At 40.4% G+C, this 19,630-nt stretch overlaps 1 protein-coding gene across 1 annotated transcript in view; it reads right to left on the bottom strand.

The window, feature by feature from the left end:
- The window catches only part of TMTC2 (transmembrane O-mannosyltransferase targeting cadherins 2), a 237,622-nt gene that overhangs the window by 7,653 nt on the left and 210,339 nt on the right, over positions 1 to 19,630 (bottom strand). Inside the window, exons 8-13 of the mRNA XM_085884190.1 lie at positions 5,973 to 6,157; positions 4,546 to 4,624; positions 4,243 to 4,364; positions 3,500 to 3,581; positions 3,257 to 3,371; positions 1,946 to 2,009 (exon numbers count right to left, since the gene is read on the bottom strand). Coding sequence (XP_085740316.1) covers positions 1,946 to 2,009; positions 3,257 to 3,371; positions 3,500 to 3,581; positions 4,243 to 4,364; positions 4,546 to 4,624; positions 5,973 to 6,157 — 647 coding nt within the window. The remainder of the gene's footprint in view (positions 1 to 1,945; positions 2,010 to 3,256; positions 3,372 to 3,499; positions 3,582 to 4,242; positions 4,365 to 4,545; positions 4,625 to 5,972; positions 6,158 to 19,630) is intronic.

Raw genomic sequence — 19,630 nt, 5'->3', positions numbered from 1 at the left:
ATCCTTAATCTCATAATACGCTCGTTGACCGGTGTTACCTCAATTATCATTGGGGTCAGCTTATTAGACACAGCTACAGCAACTCCTTGGGTATGGTAACCATCAGAGCGACCAGACCAATAGTAGGTGTAACCACCCACCATTATCTCGCCGCAATCCGGTCTCCGAACCTCAGAGAGAGCTGCAATCCCGATGTCCAAACGCTTGAGCTCAGATGATAACAGAGACAGGTGATCATCCTCTCTTAGGGATAGGACATTCCAGGCACCCACCCGAAGGGACCGCCTCAGGTTAACCCAAGGAGACCGCCGTCTGGTGGACGACACCTATCTGATCCATCACTGGTACATTGAATCATATGGAGAGGTGGTTGTGATGAAGCAGCTTGTTTTCACAACTTTGAAAGCTAACCCGACTTCAGGAAAACTTTAGTTCATTCTGTAAGGATCACAACAAGTGTGCTGTCCATCCCGCAACATGCCAGGAAACACCATCTTGGAAATTTCACAGCTGACCTCTCCAACCAGTCTCCTTCCTCCGAGTCATGGTGGTATCTCATCACATCCAACTCTGGTGTATGCTCCCCCCCCAAACCCCATCCATCCCCTCCTTCACCTGAAATTCCATTACTGCAGACTTTGACTGAAATACCAGGCAGAATGTCTAAACTCTGTGTTTACCTCCAAATCTTGTGTACACAACCAAACCCGCAATGCTCTGTCATGCCCTGACATCCTCTGCCAGGTCATTCCTGAGAAAATCAGAGCTACTCACAGTCCATAAGGCCTTTGTCCATAGCTCAATGGAGTGCTGCACTCCCCTATGGGATAATGCCCCAGCAACATATCTGTCTTTCCTGGATTCTGTGGAATCTAGAGTTCTCAACATTATTGGAATCTCTGGCAATGAAACTGAAGCTCAAGGTGTGTTGCTGTCAAATTGCAGGCAGGTTGGTGACCTCTGTGTTTTGTGCTGTCTCTTCTCCAGTATTGCTGCTCTCTCAGTTCTCCAACCCATCCCAGCAACTCCAGGGTGCACATGTTCTAGTAACCCCTTCTGATTAAACTTCCAAAATCCAGACTAACTGCACACCTCAACTCCTTTGCTCCTTGCTTGACCTATCCATGGAACCATCTAATTCCAGAGGCCATTCTTTCCCACTCTTCTCTCAGGCATTTCAAGCAAGCAATATTTGTTTTTGTTTTCATGTTTTCCTCATGTTTTCAAGAAGGCAGTGTACCCCCCCCCTTGCCCCCACCCCTATCCTGACCCATGATCTTTATTACTCCAATTAAGTCTTCCTTACGCAACCCTCTCCTTTTCTTTTCTTTTCTTTTCCGTATACAAAGTCAAGGCTCGTGGAATAGTTAGTACTAGTGCAGTGAATGGATCAGGATGCAACAGGACAAAAGAACAGTGGAGAGAGGGGGGAGAAACACCAATATAGAGGGAGACATGGACAAACAATGGGTGTAGGGAGGAATTTGGGACGAGAGAGGATGCATGGGGTGGACAATATGGACACAGAAGGAAACTCTCATGAGGGAAAAATGAAAATTTGGATAGAGGGCTTGGGGTGTGGTTAATGAGGGTAGAAAAGATCATGGTTTTGGATTGGGGATGATCTAAGATGGTGGTGAACAGCTGTCTTGAAGACCCAGAGGGACGAATGAGATCGAAGAGAATGTGGAAGGTGGTTCCACAGGCAGGAAGAAAAAAAAAATGAATGGAGGTGAGCAGCGATCCTGGATTTTGGAAGTTTCACCAGAAGGTTTTGCTTGTTGGTTTCAGTGTTTTCTCTTTCTCTTTCTCTTTCCCTTACTGGTTGTACCCAAGTATTCCCTTGCTCTGATACCCCACTGCCAATTTAACCTTGCTCTTCCATGAGCCTCGCTTTTGCAGAGAAAATCTTAAAAGGTAGATGGCAGTAGTTGTGATGTCTTACATTTGGTTGGAGGTTGGATGCCCGGCGATAATGCACCTCTGCAGCCTGGTTCATCCCAGCTTGCCTGTAATTTAGGAACAAGCAGAAATGGGTGATCGTAGTATTAAATATTAAATTAATTTCCATCTTCTTTTGTCATCAGATGACAGATTTTTTATCAGCTCCCATGACAAGTCATATACTAACTCAATCATTCCACTTTTATCTTTTCTCATGCAAATATTCTCCTGTAGTGCCCTTTTATCAATGTTCTCTCAAATACAGCTGGTCCACAGAGAAAGGTTGCCTTTTAATGGCACTCTCAAGTTGGGCCGAAGGAAATGATACAAGACATCTTGATTCCAGGCTAGATGAAGCATGCACAGGAATAAGGTCCAATAAAACTGCTTTTCCATTTTGTCTTTTGACATGGAAGAAACTGTCCTTTATGATAAGATTTTCTGTGAAAATAAAATTGTTCCATCAAAAGCAATTGATATTTTGAAATGACAATAAGAAGATTGTCCTGATGACGTATTTGAGCATAGGCCAATGGCGCAGAAATTTTATTCAGGTTTCAGTTGTGACTGCCAATTGAAAATCTTCACATTTTATACAGGCTGGCAGGATAACGTAGAGGTATGTGCACATGCCTTGAGCCGTCCGAACTGGGTTCGAATCTCGGCTCAGCTATAATCTGTCAAAATGTTGTTTTGAATGCTGGGCAATGCATCAATATATGCACCCTCCATCGGAAGGACGTTAAGCTGGAGGACCCGTTTGCCAGCACGGCGGGCATTGGTGGTCGTTAAAGATCCCACGGTGTCTTTCGTGAAGAGTTGGCGATTTATCGCCGGCACGCTGAAGAGATAACAAATTTCCACCCTCGAGTTGAGTATTCTGCGACGAAATGGTGATCCGTCTCGGATTGCTTCCAGCCTTGAGATGTTTCTCGACTTCTCATGACACCGCAAAGCTGTGTCAAATATATAGACCTCGTTATTATTACATTTTACACAGGATTTCAAAACATATAACTGCAGCGCAAGATGCAATAAATCTACAGGGCGGTTACAACCATACGCTCCGAAGGATTTATTTTCCCTTTTGCACAAAAGCTATTGTTTGTTCACATCGTTGCTGTGTCATCAAACAGTCTTAAAAATGAAATGCCGGTCACATCGATACATATCATCTCCATCTGGAACATTGTTTTTGGTAGAGGCATAAGCAATGGTAGAGGTAGAGGCAATCCCCTGCACAATAATACGTAATTTAAATTCGGTTGTATCAAAGGAATTACCGCAGGCATAATGGATTCCAGCCACATACCTGCACATGTGTGCTGTACTGAAGATTATTTGAAAATCCTCACTGTCCTTCTCTGCTGCCTTTTCTGCAATACTGGCTGCTTCAACAAAGCGATTCTGCTCAGCCAGGAACTGTGCTGAAAAGACAAAAAGGGTTCATTATGAGGCAAGATGCACACTGCTTGAGTAAATCCCAAAAGCTCTCTGCAAATGTTTGTCAGCATGAAGGTGCAATATAATTAGGCATCGCATTGTAGTTACCCACCATAATGCATGTAGCTGTTCCCTTTTCTGGAATCCAATGTGATGGCCCTGTGGAACAGATTTTCGGCTTCCTCTCTGCGATTCTAATCAAAACAAATAGAAAAAACAAAAATTCAGGACCTTCAGCTTCCTACTTTGATGCTAAGTACTACACAACATGTAGCTCATTTGAACTTGTTGAAAGCTTTCTGAAAGTGACTAAAAGCTGAAACCAAAACAGTGCTTGAGAATACAAAGCCGATACACAACGACACGTGCAATTTTTCCAAATCCGTCAAATTATTCAAAGTAATCTTTGTAAGAAACAACATGGTTGTACGAAAAAAAACATATAAAGATAAATGTTTAAACTAATGTTTAAATAATGTTTAAAAAAATAATGTTTAACAAATAATGTTTAAAAAAAAAAATTTTAACCTGAAAATTACATTACTGAAACAATGGGTTACAAACAATGGGGAAAATTACAAACAACAATGGGTCTGATGGTTTGGGCAAAGGTTGGCTTTCATCAGGTACAGTCTGAATGCCGGTTAGCCGATTAACAGTTTAAGCACTTCTTTTGTTTCTTGCTGTACAACATCCACTTGCATATGTGGCAGTCCAAAGAAAATTAACCAAAATGCGGAAGAGGAGGGGTAAAATACACTGAGGAATCGAAAGCAGACACTGAAACAAAGGCTCGTACTCTATTGTAAAGAGCAGATTTTATGGGAGACAAAGCCATCCTGAAGTTGGATGTACCGTCATTGCTAGGAGTTTGGCGTAGGTCAGATGGACTGGAATATGGTCGGACTTGGACTTGATCGATTCTTTGTACCAGTACTCTGCTTCTCGTAGGTTGTTAAGCCGCAGGTGAGCCTCACCTAATAGTGAAGTGCAATTTCAGGCGTACCATGGAAGTATTCATTCATTGTCAAGCCTTTTCTACAACAGCTTGATTCGTTATACATTCGAACTCTCAAGGTAGTGGCATTGCAATGGATAATGCGAGGCAGCACAATGTACTTCCCGGGGGTTATTGAAATATTTCTCTGCATGACTTACCCATCATGTTGTAGAGACTTTGGGGGGCAAACTGCCTGGGCATTTTCTTCAGAGCCTCAATAAAAGTCAAAATCGCTTCCTGGATAAAATATATTAAAAGCAGGGTTATTTTTTAAAAAAAATTTTAAGGTTTACGCCAACACTATGGCGCTTTGTCGTAATTGTCACTGTATCTAAAAGCAGTTAACGTGTTTTCTGGTGTCCTAAAGATGGGTATGAGCCCTGTTATAAATTGCTGACATCCTTTGATTTCATCAGAGTTGTGAGTAAAATCGCAACACTTCCTTGTCTATGCATGCCAACGCTACTAAATGCTTTGGAGATGATAGTGGAGGGACATTGATACATTGACAAAAATGGCAAATATCTGGAGAAATAACATAGTGACAACAGTGGTAAATTATATCAGAGTATATCATGGTTGTGCTCTTGCATGCATCCATCTGTTTTGTCGGAGCAAGCTGAACATTGTGCAGTTGCAATTCAGAGAGCCGTGGCCTGATGCAAAGCAGGCGATTTGCTGGGGCAGAGAGATGGCAGGGAAAGATTTAGGAGCACATTGAAAAGCTCCAAACACATAGTGAGCATGTTTTGTCGTCGCACTTTGATGCTTTGCAGTGTTTGTGGTGTGGGTGTATGTAATGGTAGCAGTTAAGGTCTACAGATTTAGTGAGTGAGATGTGATTCCCAGACGACGAAAATTAGAAAAGAAGTTTTGAGATGTGTGAGGAATCGAATGTGCACATGTCCAAATAATGCTGCAAGATGGATTGCACGGTGTCTCGTGCAGCAATGGCATTGTGTCTGTGCGTTATTCTGCTGCTGACAATGTGCATGTCAGGCTAACCGGCACAGCTTGGACGTCAACGGATCGACAGTACCTAGAAAACAGCAGGACACGCTTTAGTGTGGAAACAAAATGCCATGGAGTCACAAATGAAAAATAGGTATTTTCGAGATTTCTCCAATCTTTAAATGTCCCACAAAATTTCCAAATGTAATGCAGGAGGAGATGCAAGCCGGTCAAATGTGCAGATATCACATTCGCTCACAGGTATCGGTTTCTCAGTAGTTGGAAAAAAAAAATTCAACTATTATCTTATGTGATTGTGGCAATGTCTCCACTGACAGGTGTCGTGTCGTGTCACGGAAAAATGAATCCCAGCAAAATAATGAATCCTTGTTTCAACACAGTTCTACATTTTTTTCCACCGAAGGAAGGCTGGTCTGATTGAATCTGCAAAAGATATCTATCTGAAGAATCCGAATAGGATAATTTATTGTTCGGGAGAAGGTGAAAAGCAATTTTCAAAAACCGCACTCTCAAGACACAGGTTTCTCAAGGTGAGTAATAATTTTGGAAGAAGATTTGATTGCTCATGAAATTGTGAAAAAGAACATGTTGAATGGAAACATGGCAGTCTTACTTGGTGATGCTCCTTTTCATGCAGCACTTTCCCTAAGTTGTACAAGCAGCTAGTCACTGATGTCATATGTGCCTGTGGATCCTTGAGCCTCTCGTCAGAAATGTTGGCACATGTGCGGAAAACAGTTTTTGCTTCCTCAGTCTTTCCCTGGCTCGTGAGTATTATTCCAGTATTCAAATAGGCTGCTGCAGACACACAAGCAAAGTGCAGATACAAACATGAACTCGAGCTCTACTACTATCTAAAAAAATTCTGTAATGTATTGCCAAATAAGAATTCTATGAAAAATACATTTTGATGAGAATTGGTGTTCAGCTTTTTGTTTGTTTTTTATTTTAGTATACAGAAATCTCGGATCACAAATGAGCTAAATGACAGAGGGCAGCAGGTTCACAGACTGACCGAGAAACAAAGGGGGACAGCCAGACAAAGACATTACACATGAGCATATTAGTGACCGAAAGGAAAGGTGGAGGAGTCACCGTGAGTCTCAGAGAGCATGGGTGGATATGGGAGACAACACGAGGTGATGATGTGCAGCACTCTTAAAAGGACCAAATGGAGGGGTACGAGACAACATAAACAGGGAGTCAGTTTCACAGACAAGAAAATAGGGGGAGGAGGAGGAGATTGGGACCATACTCTGTGCAGAGCATTGGTGCTGCCTCAGCAGTCTCCTTGGCGATTGGGCACAATCCTGGACGGGTCGCCACTCCGACACAGTATACCAGCAAGCTGGCACTCATTTTGCCGACTTCGAAAGAATGACAGGTCGAGTTAACCCCATCTGGTATTAATTCAACAGCTGAGCGGGATTTGAACTCAGGACCCGAGGATCCAAAGCCCGCCACCCTAACCATTAAGCCAACACCAGGCAAAAGAAAATAGAAAGATGAAGAAATGGAATCAGCTTAGAATCGTAAAGGGTAATCAAGTGTGTGTTTCTGGAAGAACACATGTGACATCGGTGGGCTGGAGGAGGACCTACGGATGAGAGGATATGATGAGCGACGCCAGAAATGACGCGATGGAAAACAATCTACCAACCCATCTGTGGTGGGTGAGAAACTGACGTTGAGACTCGGTCTCCTACCGAGATGTGCCCAATAACGAAGTTGTCATGTTATGCCCCATTTCGCTGGGCATGGGATATGCATTATAAGATACAAGCTGGGGTACCCGGCATGCTCGGTCCTGTTCTAATCCTGTTGGCAGTTTGCAGAAATCAAATTTTCATATTTTTTTCGATTTTTTTTTTGTGGAGGCCTGAAACACTTCTCTACACTCACTAAGGAATGGGATTGGGGATCATTTAATATGACCTTTTAGGTAGCTACAACCGCTTTGACACGAGAGACCGATTAAAATAAGAAAAATCCAATTTTTTCTGCAAAAACATTTTTGTCGACTAAAACACTCCTCGGCACTCACTGATGAACCTCTGTAAGTTTGATGAAGATTTGTTTGGCCATCTCTGACAAAAATGGCGACACACATACAAACATCTCTCTTACAGTTATAGATTTGACAGCAAGAGTGGTCTTTCTGGTGAGAAAGAATATATTTTCATAACTGGCAAATAGTTAAGTAGTTTATTGCATGACCTACAGAGAATCACAAGAGACAAAGTAATTCTTTCTCAAGCCTACTTCAAGATGCAACTCAAATAAAAGGATTGATTTGTTCTTGCTTCTATGTGGTTGAACCCAAGAAAGTCATATTGCTCCAGATATTGAATTGATTTTCAATAAACCACTCCACCTTGACATTAAATTCAAGACAAAAAATAAAATCTTCTTCACAGGTGCTCACTGGGAATTTTTAGGCTCGTGTTTTTTATTTCACAGTCAGGATTCAATAAATGAAAGCCGGCAAATACCGTATGTGTGACATGCATGAGTACTCTATTGTAAAGGGCCGGTGCAAGGGTATTTGGCACCCCAGGTGATCCTTCACCTTTAATTTTGAGGGTAAAGCCTCATGAGCATGCCAAAGCCTGAAGCCTCGGCCTAGCATCAGGCGTGCTTATATCTTCTTTATTTTGTTATACATTGCACATATGTAAATAAACACTCGTTTTATTCTGTGCGCGTTACACATCACGCACAATTTCACCTCCCTGCACCTTGTATTTATTGTTTGTTTTTTTATAACGCTTCTGTACACCGCCATTGATGCCTGGTTGCAAGTCACCATCTACATTTCCAAAATAAAAGACGTAAATAGTTTTGAATGGAAAATGTTTTTCGAGTTTTTTTTTTATTCTGAAAAAAAAATAGACCGTAGTGAACACTGTCATGTTAAAAGACTGGCCTTTAAAACCATTCTTAAATCGTCATTTTGAAGAGGGGACAGACATCACACAAACAAATGCACAAACACACATTGTGTTTAATATGGTAAGATTAAATAGGTGAATTTGTTGCTGGTTGTATATGGTCATTGCTCTACACTTTTCACAGTAAATATATATATATATATATATATATATATATATATATATATATATATATATATATATATATATATATATATATATATATACTCAAAGAAATGCACATTTATAATGTGTAATATGGATCATGTGATGTCATACGACACGTGTGTTCCTGCAAAAAAGACGAAGTTGATCATTAGAATTTAGAATTTAACTTTCTGCATCTTTAATTTACTAAACGTAGAAAGAAGTCCCTTCGGGTGAATGTTTTGTGCAATGCCAGGTTCTATTGACACGGTGGATAGTCCAACAATACTTTATTGCATCATTGAGGAACCGATGTATGGTCTAATAAACCTTAGCTTGGAAAAGTTTCGCTCACCATTGGCTACAGAAATTGGGAGGGTAAAGAGGATGTGGAGAACAATAAATGTGTTGGGACATTACCTGTGAACTTATTTTTGCAAACACAGTTCAAAACATCTTGTGGTCGTGACAACTTTGGAAGTCGTCTTGCAATGGCTCGCCATTCACTTGGCATCTCCAACAAATGTTATTCTTACAAAGAACGTGCCTACTGCCGAGCTTTCTCTCTGTTGGATAACTTTTCCCATTCACAATTTTTACCTTGCAATCGTGTGCCATTGGTTCTCCCCCAGGATGCTTATGCCTGTGACACACCCACCGCTACCAGCAGTTTTCAGATGGTGTTTGTGGGGCTTACTTTCACATCGGGGCTGACAGGATGACCTCGACATAGATGTACACACACTCACCTCTGAGCTGTCTAGCCTGAGCTTGAATTCCGACCCAGCTATAAACTGCCATGCCGGTGTTTCACAGGCACGGTGATTCATCAATGTGTGTGCAGTACCTTGGATGAACGTTAAATGAGCGTCTCGAAGAGTAGGCGAGCTAGCGCCAGCACCGTCGCCAAATTTCACCCTAACCAGCAGCAGGCACAGCATCAGTGGTGCAGCTATGCCCACAGAAAATGATGCTACTCCGCATCCTTGTGCTGCATATAACGAAGAACTTCAACACAAGATCACTGGGAATACCTCTGGCATCCCCAGGGGAGGGAGGGGCTTCACCTGGCGTGTGCAGTTGGCCATTAACATCGCAGTTCGTATTAAAGGAAAACCACATCGACAGTTTTCTTGTTTACTTGTGCAATCTCATGAATTGTTCTTTCTTTCATTTTTGCCACCCCAACATTTTTCCGCTCCAGGTGACCACTTGGTTTGCCTAATGGTTGCACTGACCTTGTTCACAAATGGGACTCTCACATTCCAAGAACTTCCTGAAGCTTATTTAATATTGTGTGACCAGCAGCACTCAGCAGTAGAGTGCGAAAAGCACATATTACCTGAAAATCCTCACAAGCCTTCAGATGTTATCTCCTGACTATTGATGTCACATGAGTGATCAGTTACAGCAGTTGTATATTTTACGTATCTTGGTTAATTGTTTTTCATGTGAACAGGTTCCCGTGATATTAGAAGTTGTGTAAAAAAAGTAATTTAAATCTTTCTTATTATTATTTAATTCATCAACACGAAGTGTGTCATGAAAGTGTTTAGTGGACCAGAAGCTTCATTCTAAATGGGGGGACTGTGTACTGATTTGTGTGCAGGTGGACTACTCTGTACATTCTGTGGTGGTAAGGGAAGAGAAAGAGTAAGGTTTTCTGGATAATGAATAGATGGGTTAAAGGTTAAAAGTGTGTGTGTGTGTGTGTGTGTGTGTGTGTGTGTGTGTGTGTGTGTGTGTGTGTGTGTGTGTGTGTGTGTGTGTGTGTGTGTGTGTGTGTGTGTGTGTGTGTGTGTGTGTTGTTGTTGTTGGTTGTTTTATCTCTATATGCGGGTTTCAGAAGGTGGAGAGCCCTCCCAGATCTCAAGATATTCACCTCCGTGTGTGCATGCATATATGCATTTATAATTACGATTTTGTGCATGTATAATTGGTATAATCGTGCACAATGCAATTTTGCATAAACATGTGTGCAATCGTGCAAAATATATGCGTATATGTATGCGCACACAATCATGACGTGTGTGTGTGTGTGTGTGTGTGTGTGTGTGTGTGTGTGTGTGTGTGTGTGTGTGTGTGTGTGTGTGTGTGTGTGTGTGTGTGTGTGTGTGTGTGTGTGTGTGTGTGTGTGTGTGTGTGTGTGTGTGTGTGTGTGTGTGTGTGTGTGTGCGGAAGAAGGGCTGATGCTCCATTATATTATATCTGTCTCTCCTGGATTCTGTGAAAGCTAAATCTCCCATCCAGCCGAGGCTGAAGCATGTGGTCCTTTGTTTTCACATCACAGGCAGGTTGGTGGTGTATATATTTTTTTCCACCTCTTCCCCAATATTGGTTCCCCAGATATCTCAGTCTTCGGACCCTCCACAGCAATTCCAGGATGCATGAGTTCTTCCAGTATTTCCTGTTTAAAATCCAAAATCAAGGCTAACTGCACACTTCAACTCCTTTGTTTTTCACTTCTCCCATCACGGAAACCTCCTTCCAAAGGCTGTCCTTTCCCACTCTTTCCTCTCGGGCTTCAAATCGACAGTACATTGCCACATCATGTCATTTCCCATCTGACCCATGGTCTTTATTACCCCCATTAACCCTTCTTCCCCCATGCTTCTTATTTGCTGATTTCAGCTGTCTGTCTCTGTCTCTATCTATCCCCTTGCCGGCTGTGCCCAATTATTGCCCCACCACCTCACTGTGAATTTACCCTTTCTCTTCCATGAGCCTTGCTCCTACAGAAGAAAAAAAAAAGACACATTGGTTGTTTTGTATGGAACGACCTTCTGTGCAATGCATCTGATGGATTTCAACATCACGGTTTGGTTATAATAGATCTCGTACTGTTACAAGCACGAGGCACATCGAACGTGCAGAATTCACAAGTGAATAACTTAACCTGCTTAACAAAAGACCCACTCAATACTTCAACTTGTGATGCTAATTACAGACCGAGGTTGAGAAAGGCTGTTTAAAAAATCACAATTTTACCATCATATCGAACAGAATGGGAAAATTACGTTGAACAACAATGCTTCCAGTAGAAAGAGATATATGGCCACAAAAAATTAAACGAGTTCAACAAAACGTCGATACAAGTACAAGATGAGTGATTTTTGTCTTCCCCTTTACTTCCTTGTTAAGTCAATTTTCGAAGGCTATTTATATAGCATAATCCAAAATGTATAAAACTACGATACCCGAGCTGGTTTCCTCATACACGTAACAATAATAAATTGTACATTTTGATCATACTTGTTTGAACTCGAGCTTTCCAATACATGATTTGAGAAACACAGTCCATCACATTTTTTTGGAACTTAAATACTGACAGAATAAAACTTCTTGATGCAAAGAAACTTTAACCGATATGTTAAATTCCACAAATCACAGCCAAATTCAGACTGATGTGGAACACATCATTCAAAGCTCTGCATTATTATCAACTTAATATGTAACCTAAAGCTCATACAAAGATGCTAAAAATCGCATCATAAGTTAAGGTCCACATACAGAGAAAATCATGTTGGGTTTAATTAATAGATATGGCTTCACTTTACACTTAATCGTTGTTCTTTTCTTGAATAAATATCGGGAAAGGAAGATTTTAATGTTAGTTGGTGCCCTTTTACGCTCATCAATTAATTTTTTTTTTAATCATCCCTCTCACCTGCATTTGGCTCCTAACTTTTCCTTAAAGAAAAACCAGATTACATTTCAAAAACTGAGAATTACTTTGATTTGATCAGTATCTCATTTTCACTTGAAATTATCATTTGTAAATAATGAAGCACCAAAATAAATAAAAGGACCACTGGACCTATAGCTTTGGCCTCATGCAAATTGTGATGCAAATTTGTTGGCATATTCTGACTGGTGGGTCTGCAGAGGAATATTTCAAAAGGAATTTACATGATTTTTCCCAAAAATTTACAAAGTTAGCCATTTTGACACACTTCTGGTCAAGTGATCGGCATGACCTCCACAATTTACCATCACGACCCTGTCCTAATGTCATAACCCAAATTTGGTAGCATTCTGACTGGTGGGTCTGGAGAAGAAGATTTATAAAAGAATTAATACGATTTTACCAAAAGTTGATGAAGTCGGCAATTTTGACACAATTCGGTTATGTGATCGGCATGACCTCCACAATTTAGCATCCATACCCTGGCTTAATGTTGCAACCCAAATTTGGTAGCATTCTGAGTGGTGGGTCTGGAGAAGAACATTTATAAAGGAATTAATACGATTTTACCAAAAGTTGACGAAGTCGGCCATTTTGACACAATTTGGTTACGTGATCTCCATGACCTCCACAATTTAGCATCCATACCCTGGCTTAATGTTGCAACCCAAATTTGGTAGCATTCTGACTGGTGGGTCTGGAGAAGATTTATAAAGGAATTAATACGATTTTACCAAAAGTTGAGGAAGTCAGCCATTTTGACACAATTTGGTTACATGATTGGCATGACCTCCACAATTTAGCATCCATACCCTGGCTTAATGTTGCAACCCAAATTTGGTAGCATTCTGACTGGTGGGTCTGGAGAAGAACATTTATAAAGGAATTAATACAATTTTACCAAAAGTTGACGAAGTCGGCCATTTTGACACAATTTGGTTACGTGATCTCCATGACCTCCACAATTTAGCATCCATACCCTGGCTTAATGTTGCAACCCAAATTTGGTAGCATTCTGACTGGTGGGTCTGGAGAAGAAGATTTTTGAAGAAACTTACGAAGTCAGCCATTTTGACAAACTTAAAGTCACATGACCGGAACGATCTTTGCAATCCCCGTTGCAGTCAGGAGCGAAACGTTGCTGGCAAATTTCAGCTGGATCAGCCCATCAGTTTGGCCAGAGAAATTGAAAAAGGAGGACAAACGATGCACAATGACAATACCTTATCTGGAATTTATTTCCAGATAAGCTAATAAGAGTGACTTCAACAAATGTCCCAGAATCTCGATGCCACTGGGCCCCTATCTTGGCTTTGTGGGCCCATGATTGGTTGTGAAAGACGAGTGAAAAGCCTACTTTTTCTTTCGAAATAGACCTGCTTTATTATTGGGATGAATTGCAAAATAAAAGTTTACTCACCGATAAATATAATCGAACATGCTATAATATGAAAGGAATAAGAACTACACTGAAGCCTGATGAAGGGTTGTTCCATGTAAAAAAAATACTTACATAGTCATAGAGCTAGTTTCAGAAACATCAACACTACACAAATTACCACCACACACAGCCTGATGAAGTTTGTTAAAGCGTAAAAGGTTGATCTGATACTTGGTGTTTATTAAAGCTGAAGTAGGCCCGAATCATCATCCATACTAACGGCCTGGAAATTGATATATCATCAACCATGGAGAAAAGACACTTTCACATTTCTATTTAAAGTGAAGCAAGTGCCTTGTTCCCATGGTTGCTGAATTATTGGCTTGCATGCTTTTGCTATGAAAGAGGCTTAAGTCTTCCATTGGTCCTCATAAGCTCCGAACAAGCAGCAAAAACACATTACGTTAAAACCTTAGATAGTCTGAATCTTAGTGGCAGCCACTAGTGTGACACTGATTCTCTTTCAAAGTTTTCAGCAATCCTGTATACTGTAACTATTTTGACGTCCTTGAAGCTGCACTGCTATCCATATTCATCAGTGGAGTTCTGCTGAGCCCGTTAACTGCCGAGGCAATCTTTTGCATGGTAATGTAAGATGCAAAACTAACTGTGAGTATATAAAAAGGCTACTTCAGAACATCCTTACAGACTGCTTATCAGGCTTTTTCAGGAAAGTTTCTGAAAATTGCATCCATGAAGGCACATAAATTGGACACACACTTGATTGCCCATAATTCTTGCTGTCAGTAGTCGGAGAAGCATCCTGCAAAGAATGCCCCTCGAATGCAATTATTACTCTGGAAGCCTTGTGGTTGCCAAAGCCCAAGGAGTGACATCATTTTAGAAAGTACCAAATTTACATTGTAATTTACAAGATTCAGTCATGAATCTTTTAATTAAATTTCAAAGATTGAATTAGATGAAACAACCTGAAATTCAAGGGAGACTATCTGCACAATTTGGTAATGAATGCATGCCTTTCAAGAAGTAGTTATATCTTTAATTATCAGTGGAGGAAGTACAAAATAGCTGTGATTGGTGAGCGATTTTGAGCATTCTCACATACAACCAACTGCTTCCACTCGAGAAAAGATTAATCGTGTTAAATTGCTAATTTTGAAGAATTTGGATGTCAGTATTAGAAGTGTGCAATCATTCCACTTCAATTGAAATTCTAAATAGTTAGTTTTAGGTGGGTACCAAAGTTCTTCTCGTCGATGAGCCATCAAAGGACCTGGGTTTACTCCCGTAGAAATGGGTTCAGATGTTCTAAATTATCCTTCTTAACAGTTTTGACTTGTCACCTTGGGGATTTCCATCTCTTTGGATCACTTAAAGAACACCATTAGTTTATGAACGGTATTTATTAAGTTTATGAATGAGGAAGACATCAAAACGCTTATCCTGAAATGTCTGTGGATCAATCCCTAATATTTATACACATCGCATCAATGCACTTCCACGTCATTTGTTAGAAGTGAGTATGTTTTACAGGGGAATACCTTGAGAAATAGGTGAAGTTTTCCCAACTTCCTTGTATTTTTTGATTATTTACAATGAAAGTCCATGTCAACTGCAATCTATCCTCGTAGTATGTGCTAGGGTGTACAGCCCATTGGGGACAGCCACACAATTTAAAGGTGCATTTGGTCTTGTACTGAAGAAAGACTAGCCTACTGAATGATTTATAATCCCAAGCACAATTAATATCCAGTTATTGCACAGGGTGCTACGAAAGCCGGAATAGACGATTGTCGATGTCAGAGATAGCATTAGCATTTCTCGTGTCACATCTGGGTGAGAAAATCATGGAGCACACACAAGCAGGTAGCACAGAATCATTTGATTTGAATATCAACAGGTTTTCTTCTCCAATTTATATGAGCCCAGTGTGGGACGCCTTAAAAAAGGCAACGAGCTTTGATTTTATCTGATTGGATCTCCTGTTGGAAGCTTATCATGTTGATCATTAAAAGGCCATCAAAGGCGTGTATAGATTGGGAAGTGTCTCAAAAGGAGAACTTCGATTTTAACCACAGTTGCTAATCTTTAGGCTTAAACTCTTGCTCAATATTTGTGGGATAGGCACGTTAAGGGGATTTAATATGATGACATTTGTCATCTAAATGAAAAGCACTGTATTAAAAACACAAATTATTATTGAATGATTGATCGATTCATCAGGACAAAAGTAAATCATCACGGACATTATTTGTGGGATTACACAATGATGTTTATTTGAGGCATGGGCCGTGCCTGCTTCCTCCTTCAGTCATCTTTGGGGCTCTGCTGAGTCGAAAGTTCCTTGAGCTCCAGATATTTAAATAAAAATACATCCAGTTATTCCCCCCACACATTTTTCTGAGTCATGGCTACACTACTTCCAGCTTTCCATCACTTCCCCTTCATGTCTTTTGTAGTAGGAGAAATATGACTGCATTGTCTTCAACACAAATGCTTCTCCCTTGCTCTCCATCTTTCTCCCAACCTCCGTCCCTCTACCCATCCTCTAACCCTTCCCCCTCCATCTATCTCTCATCCTTACTGGGCTCTAATCCTCACACCTTTGGAGGACAATTATCTGGATTGTCAAGTAATGTTTCATTCCCAGCCATGCACGTGATTCAGCTAACATTTTATGAAGGTGGCTGCGTTGTCGATGAAGCACATCGTGCAAGTAGCAATTTGGAATTCGGCCACAACGCTGGTGGTAATTCTCATATTCCACGCTCAAAGACACAATGGGATATTTAACATCCACCACATAATCCCAGGAGACGAGTCCCCAGAATAATATCCATCCGATGGATGGCACACTAATTGATGCAATATCTCTGCCACCGACCGAAGCACCAGAAAGAAGGTTATTGTTGGGTTGGGAATTTAACTCAGACACACAGCTCAAAGGCAACTAATTGAGCTATTCAACCAGTAAAATTCAAAAAGAAAACTTATTTTGCATGTCATTTAATGTGTTATCGTGTTTTCTTTTGGTATTTTAAATCTTCATACTTTTATTTTATGTGTGTGCTCTCCGGCCCACAATTCCCTTTTGTAAATGAAGAATAACGGTTTCCCAGGAGAAATGAGAACAATTATGAGCCAATTCAGTTGTGATGCCTTTCTTTCAACATAACGATTAAAGTAATGGCTACAATCGTGTGTGTGTGTGTGTGTGTGTGTGTGTGTGTGTGTGTGTGTGTGTGTGTGTGTGTGTGTGTGTGTGTGTGTGTGTGTGTGTGTGTGTGTGTGTGTGTGTGCTATATGTTGCCCTCACCTCTTCCCTAATGTTTTTTTCTCATATGTGGCTCTTTTTTACAAATCCTACTTATTTTTTCCAAAAATAATTATTTAATGCTGTCAGGCCGTTAAGTGTTTTCTCGGGTTTTCCTGTTCTGTATTGCGGTATAAATGCATGTTGTGTTGGAGTAGTGATAAGGCAGATGAAAGATGGGCAGAATTGGATTTTGCTGCAAAACATATTCCATTTTGCCTCCAATTCATTCTGCCTGATGGCCGAGTCGGTTGCATCGACAACTCACACAAACTGGGTTCACATTAAAGTTCAACATGTAAACTTTTCCAAGTTGAAGGCATATCTTTTGTTAATAAAATCACAGTTGTTTTGATTGTAAGAATCCCAAAATCTAATGCCGAAAAATTGATGAATGTTTTAAAAAATCTTTGATTTTGTCGTTATTTCTGATGTCAACTCAATTTACAGCAATCAACATGGTGAAGTTTGCTAAATTTGTTGCATCTACTCAAATTTGCTGTCATTGTGGAGTTTTTTTTTTCTTCGAATAGCTCTACTACTGTTCAAACCTCTGAGACATGGTCTTGCTTCAAATTACGCTGATCTCAGGCTCAAAATCTATCTGCGGTGTTGTTACATGTCAAATTCTCTCCAATTCTACAAGCTCTTTTGCAAGCTTCATACACTTTTGCAAAATAATACACAGCTTCCTCTCCTCTTCACGTACACGAGGTTATGTTTAGCTGTTAAGGGGAAATTCATCAGCTTTGGTACGGCCTGAGTGGGGGTGGTGAAAAGATTCTGTCGGAAGCAAACAGCAACTTGAATGGCAAAATAATTAACAAACTGTCATGGAATGAGGACAACATGGGAAACAGACACCAATGGATCTACAGTATAAGTAGGTCAATGTATGTACGGTATTCCAATAATAACCTCACAAACAGTGTGTAAGAGCCATTGTGGATGGGGGTACGCGTGCGGCTGTAAATGAGTTATTTTGTCAAAGGGAAGTTATATTTGGTGGGAAGACACGACATAATTTAGATGAGACTACGAAGCTGGATTTACAGTTCGATATTCATTTGATTCACAGTTTCCCTGTTGTGTCACTTTTCGACATATTAAAGTGATGCATTATACAATAAAAAAAAAAAAATCAGATTTACATCCACAAGAAGTAGAGGATGCACATTACTTTTGACGTTAAAACAATGGGTTGCAGTTGGATTTGAAATTTTAATTCATTAATTGATTGTGAGGGGTTCATTCAGCAGTAATCTAGTATTCGATGAGCTGCTTAATTTTGGTTTGACAGGTGATTTCAAAATCCAATCCAAGTGATTTCTCACCTGACAAAAATAGTCCACTGGTGCTGTGACATTGGAGATTAGGGAACATGTCATATTTTGGAAAAAGCATTAACCTTTTTCAAATATAGAGAGCAGGGGCATTAAAGACCTCATGATATATATATATATATTACAAGAGAAGCCAGCAGGCTTATACCATTGTTAAATTCCAAAGTTATTGTTATTAAGGATGTGATTGTTTCCTCCGTCAAGGTGGCCAGAGGTTATATTTTCACCTGTTTGTTTGTCTGTGAGCAGGATATCGCAAAAGGTTATGGATGGATTCGGAGAAAATTTGGTGGACTTGTTGGGTTTGTGACAAGGACGAAATGCTTAGATTTTCGTGAATATACGATTCCAGATCCAGACATGAGAATTTAAGCAATTCTTCACTATTGATAGTGCCAAAAACTATATAGTTGTACGATATCTCAAAGTTATCGATGGATTTGGCCGAAACTTGGTGGGCAGGTTCGGTGAAGGACAAATTCATTCGATTTTGGTGAAGATCTGGATGTAGAAATATTTTTTACTTTTTTAGTGATTGTTCACCATTGAGAGATAGGGTCCAAAACGAGGTATAGAATGATGTCTCAAAAATCCGTGGACAGGTTTTAACAAAGCAAGGTGGGTGAGTTGCATCGGTGACAATAACAAGCCGATTAGATTTTGGTTCAGATCCGAATCCAGATCTGGTCTGTCAGTGGGATAACAAAACATAACCTGTTCAGTATGGCGGAGGTATGCACCCCTACCTAGTGTCGTGTGTGTGTGTGTGTGTGTGTGTGTGTGTGTGTGTGTGTGTGTGTGTATGTGCGCACGTGCGTGCGTGCGTCCACGTCTATATATTTTCACATTAAAAATGGTTTAATCTGGAGACGTTTTTCTGATCAATGCAAAACTAAAACTTTAAACATAGGAGGGACTCCCCATGGGTAATCTTTTACTGATGTTGCTGATGTCAAGGGTCACATGGTATGGCAGCCATATTGGATAAAAGGAAAAAAAAGTTCAACATCATTTTCTCCGAAACCACCCAACGAAAAAAATTGAAACTTGGCACATGTCATCAACTCCCCATGGTGTATACAGGGTGATAGTGATGCCGTCATTGGTGAAGTGCTTGGTATTCCAGCCATAATTGGCTGGATTGAAATCTTTTTCCGAAAAATCTGAAATTTCGTATATCTGATCGATGAATGAATGTGAGTGAATAAGTAAAATTTATGACATTTATAACCCATGTCCAGAAACTATGTGACATAATAGGGTGCATGGAGGATAATGGTATATAGGCCACAATAGTAGCATGTTTGCTTAATGTTGGTTTTTTTTGTTAAGAATGAATGCACGAGGTGAGACTATGCACTACATGAGTGCCGTCCCAGTTAGGTTTTGCTTCGTGTGGAAATTTCGGAGCTAATTACCTTTGTGATGACCTCAAAAGGTTCAATGAATGA

Source organism: Eptatretus burgeri, chromosome 6, assembly GCF_056783735.1.
Source record: "Eptatretus burgeri isolate ZD-2024b chromosome 6, Ebu_testis_v1, whole genome shotgun sequence".
Classification (NCBI taxonomy): domain Eukaryota; kingdom Metazoa; phylum Chordata; class Myxini; order Myxiniformes; family Myxinidae; genus Eptatretus; species Eptatretus burgeri.
The sequence above is the reverse complement of the archived record's forward strand: the minus strand, read 5'-3'. Positions and strand labels throughout refer to the sequence as shown.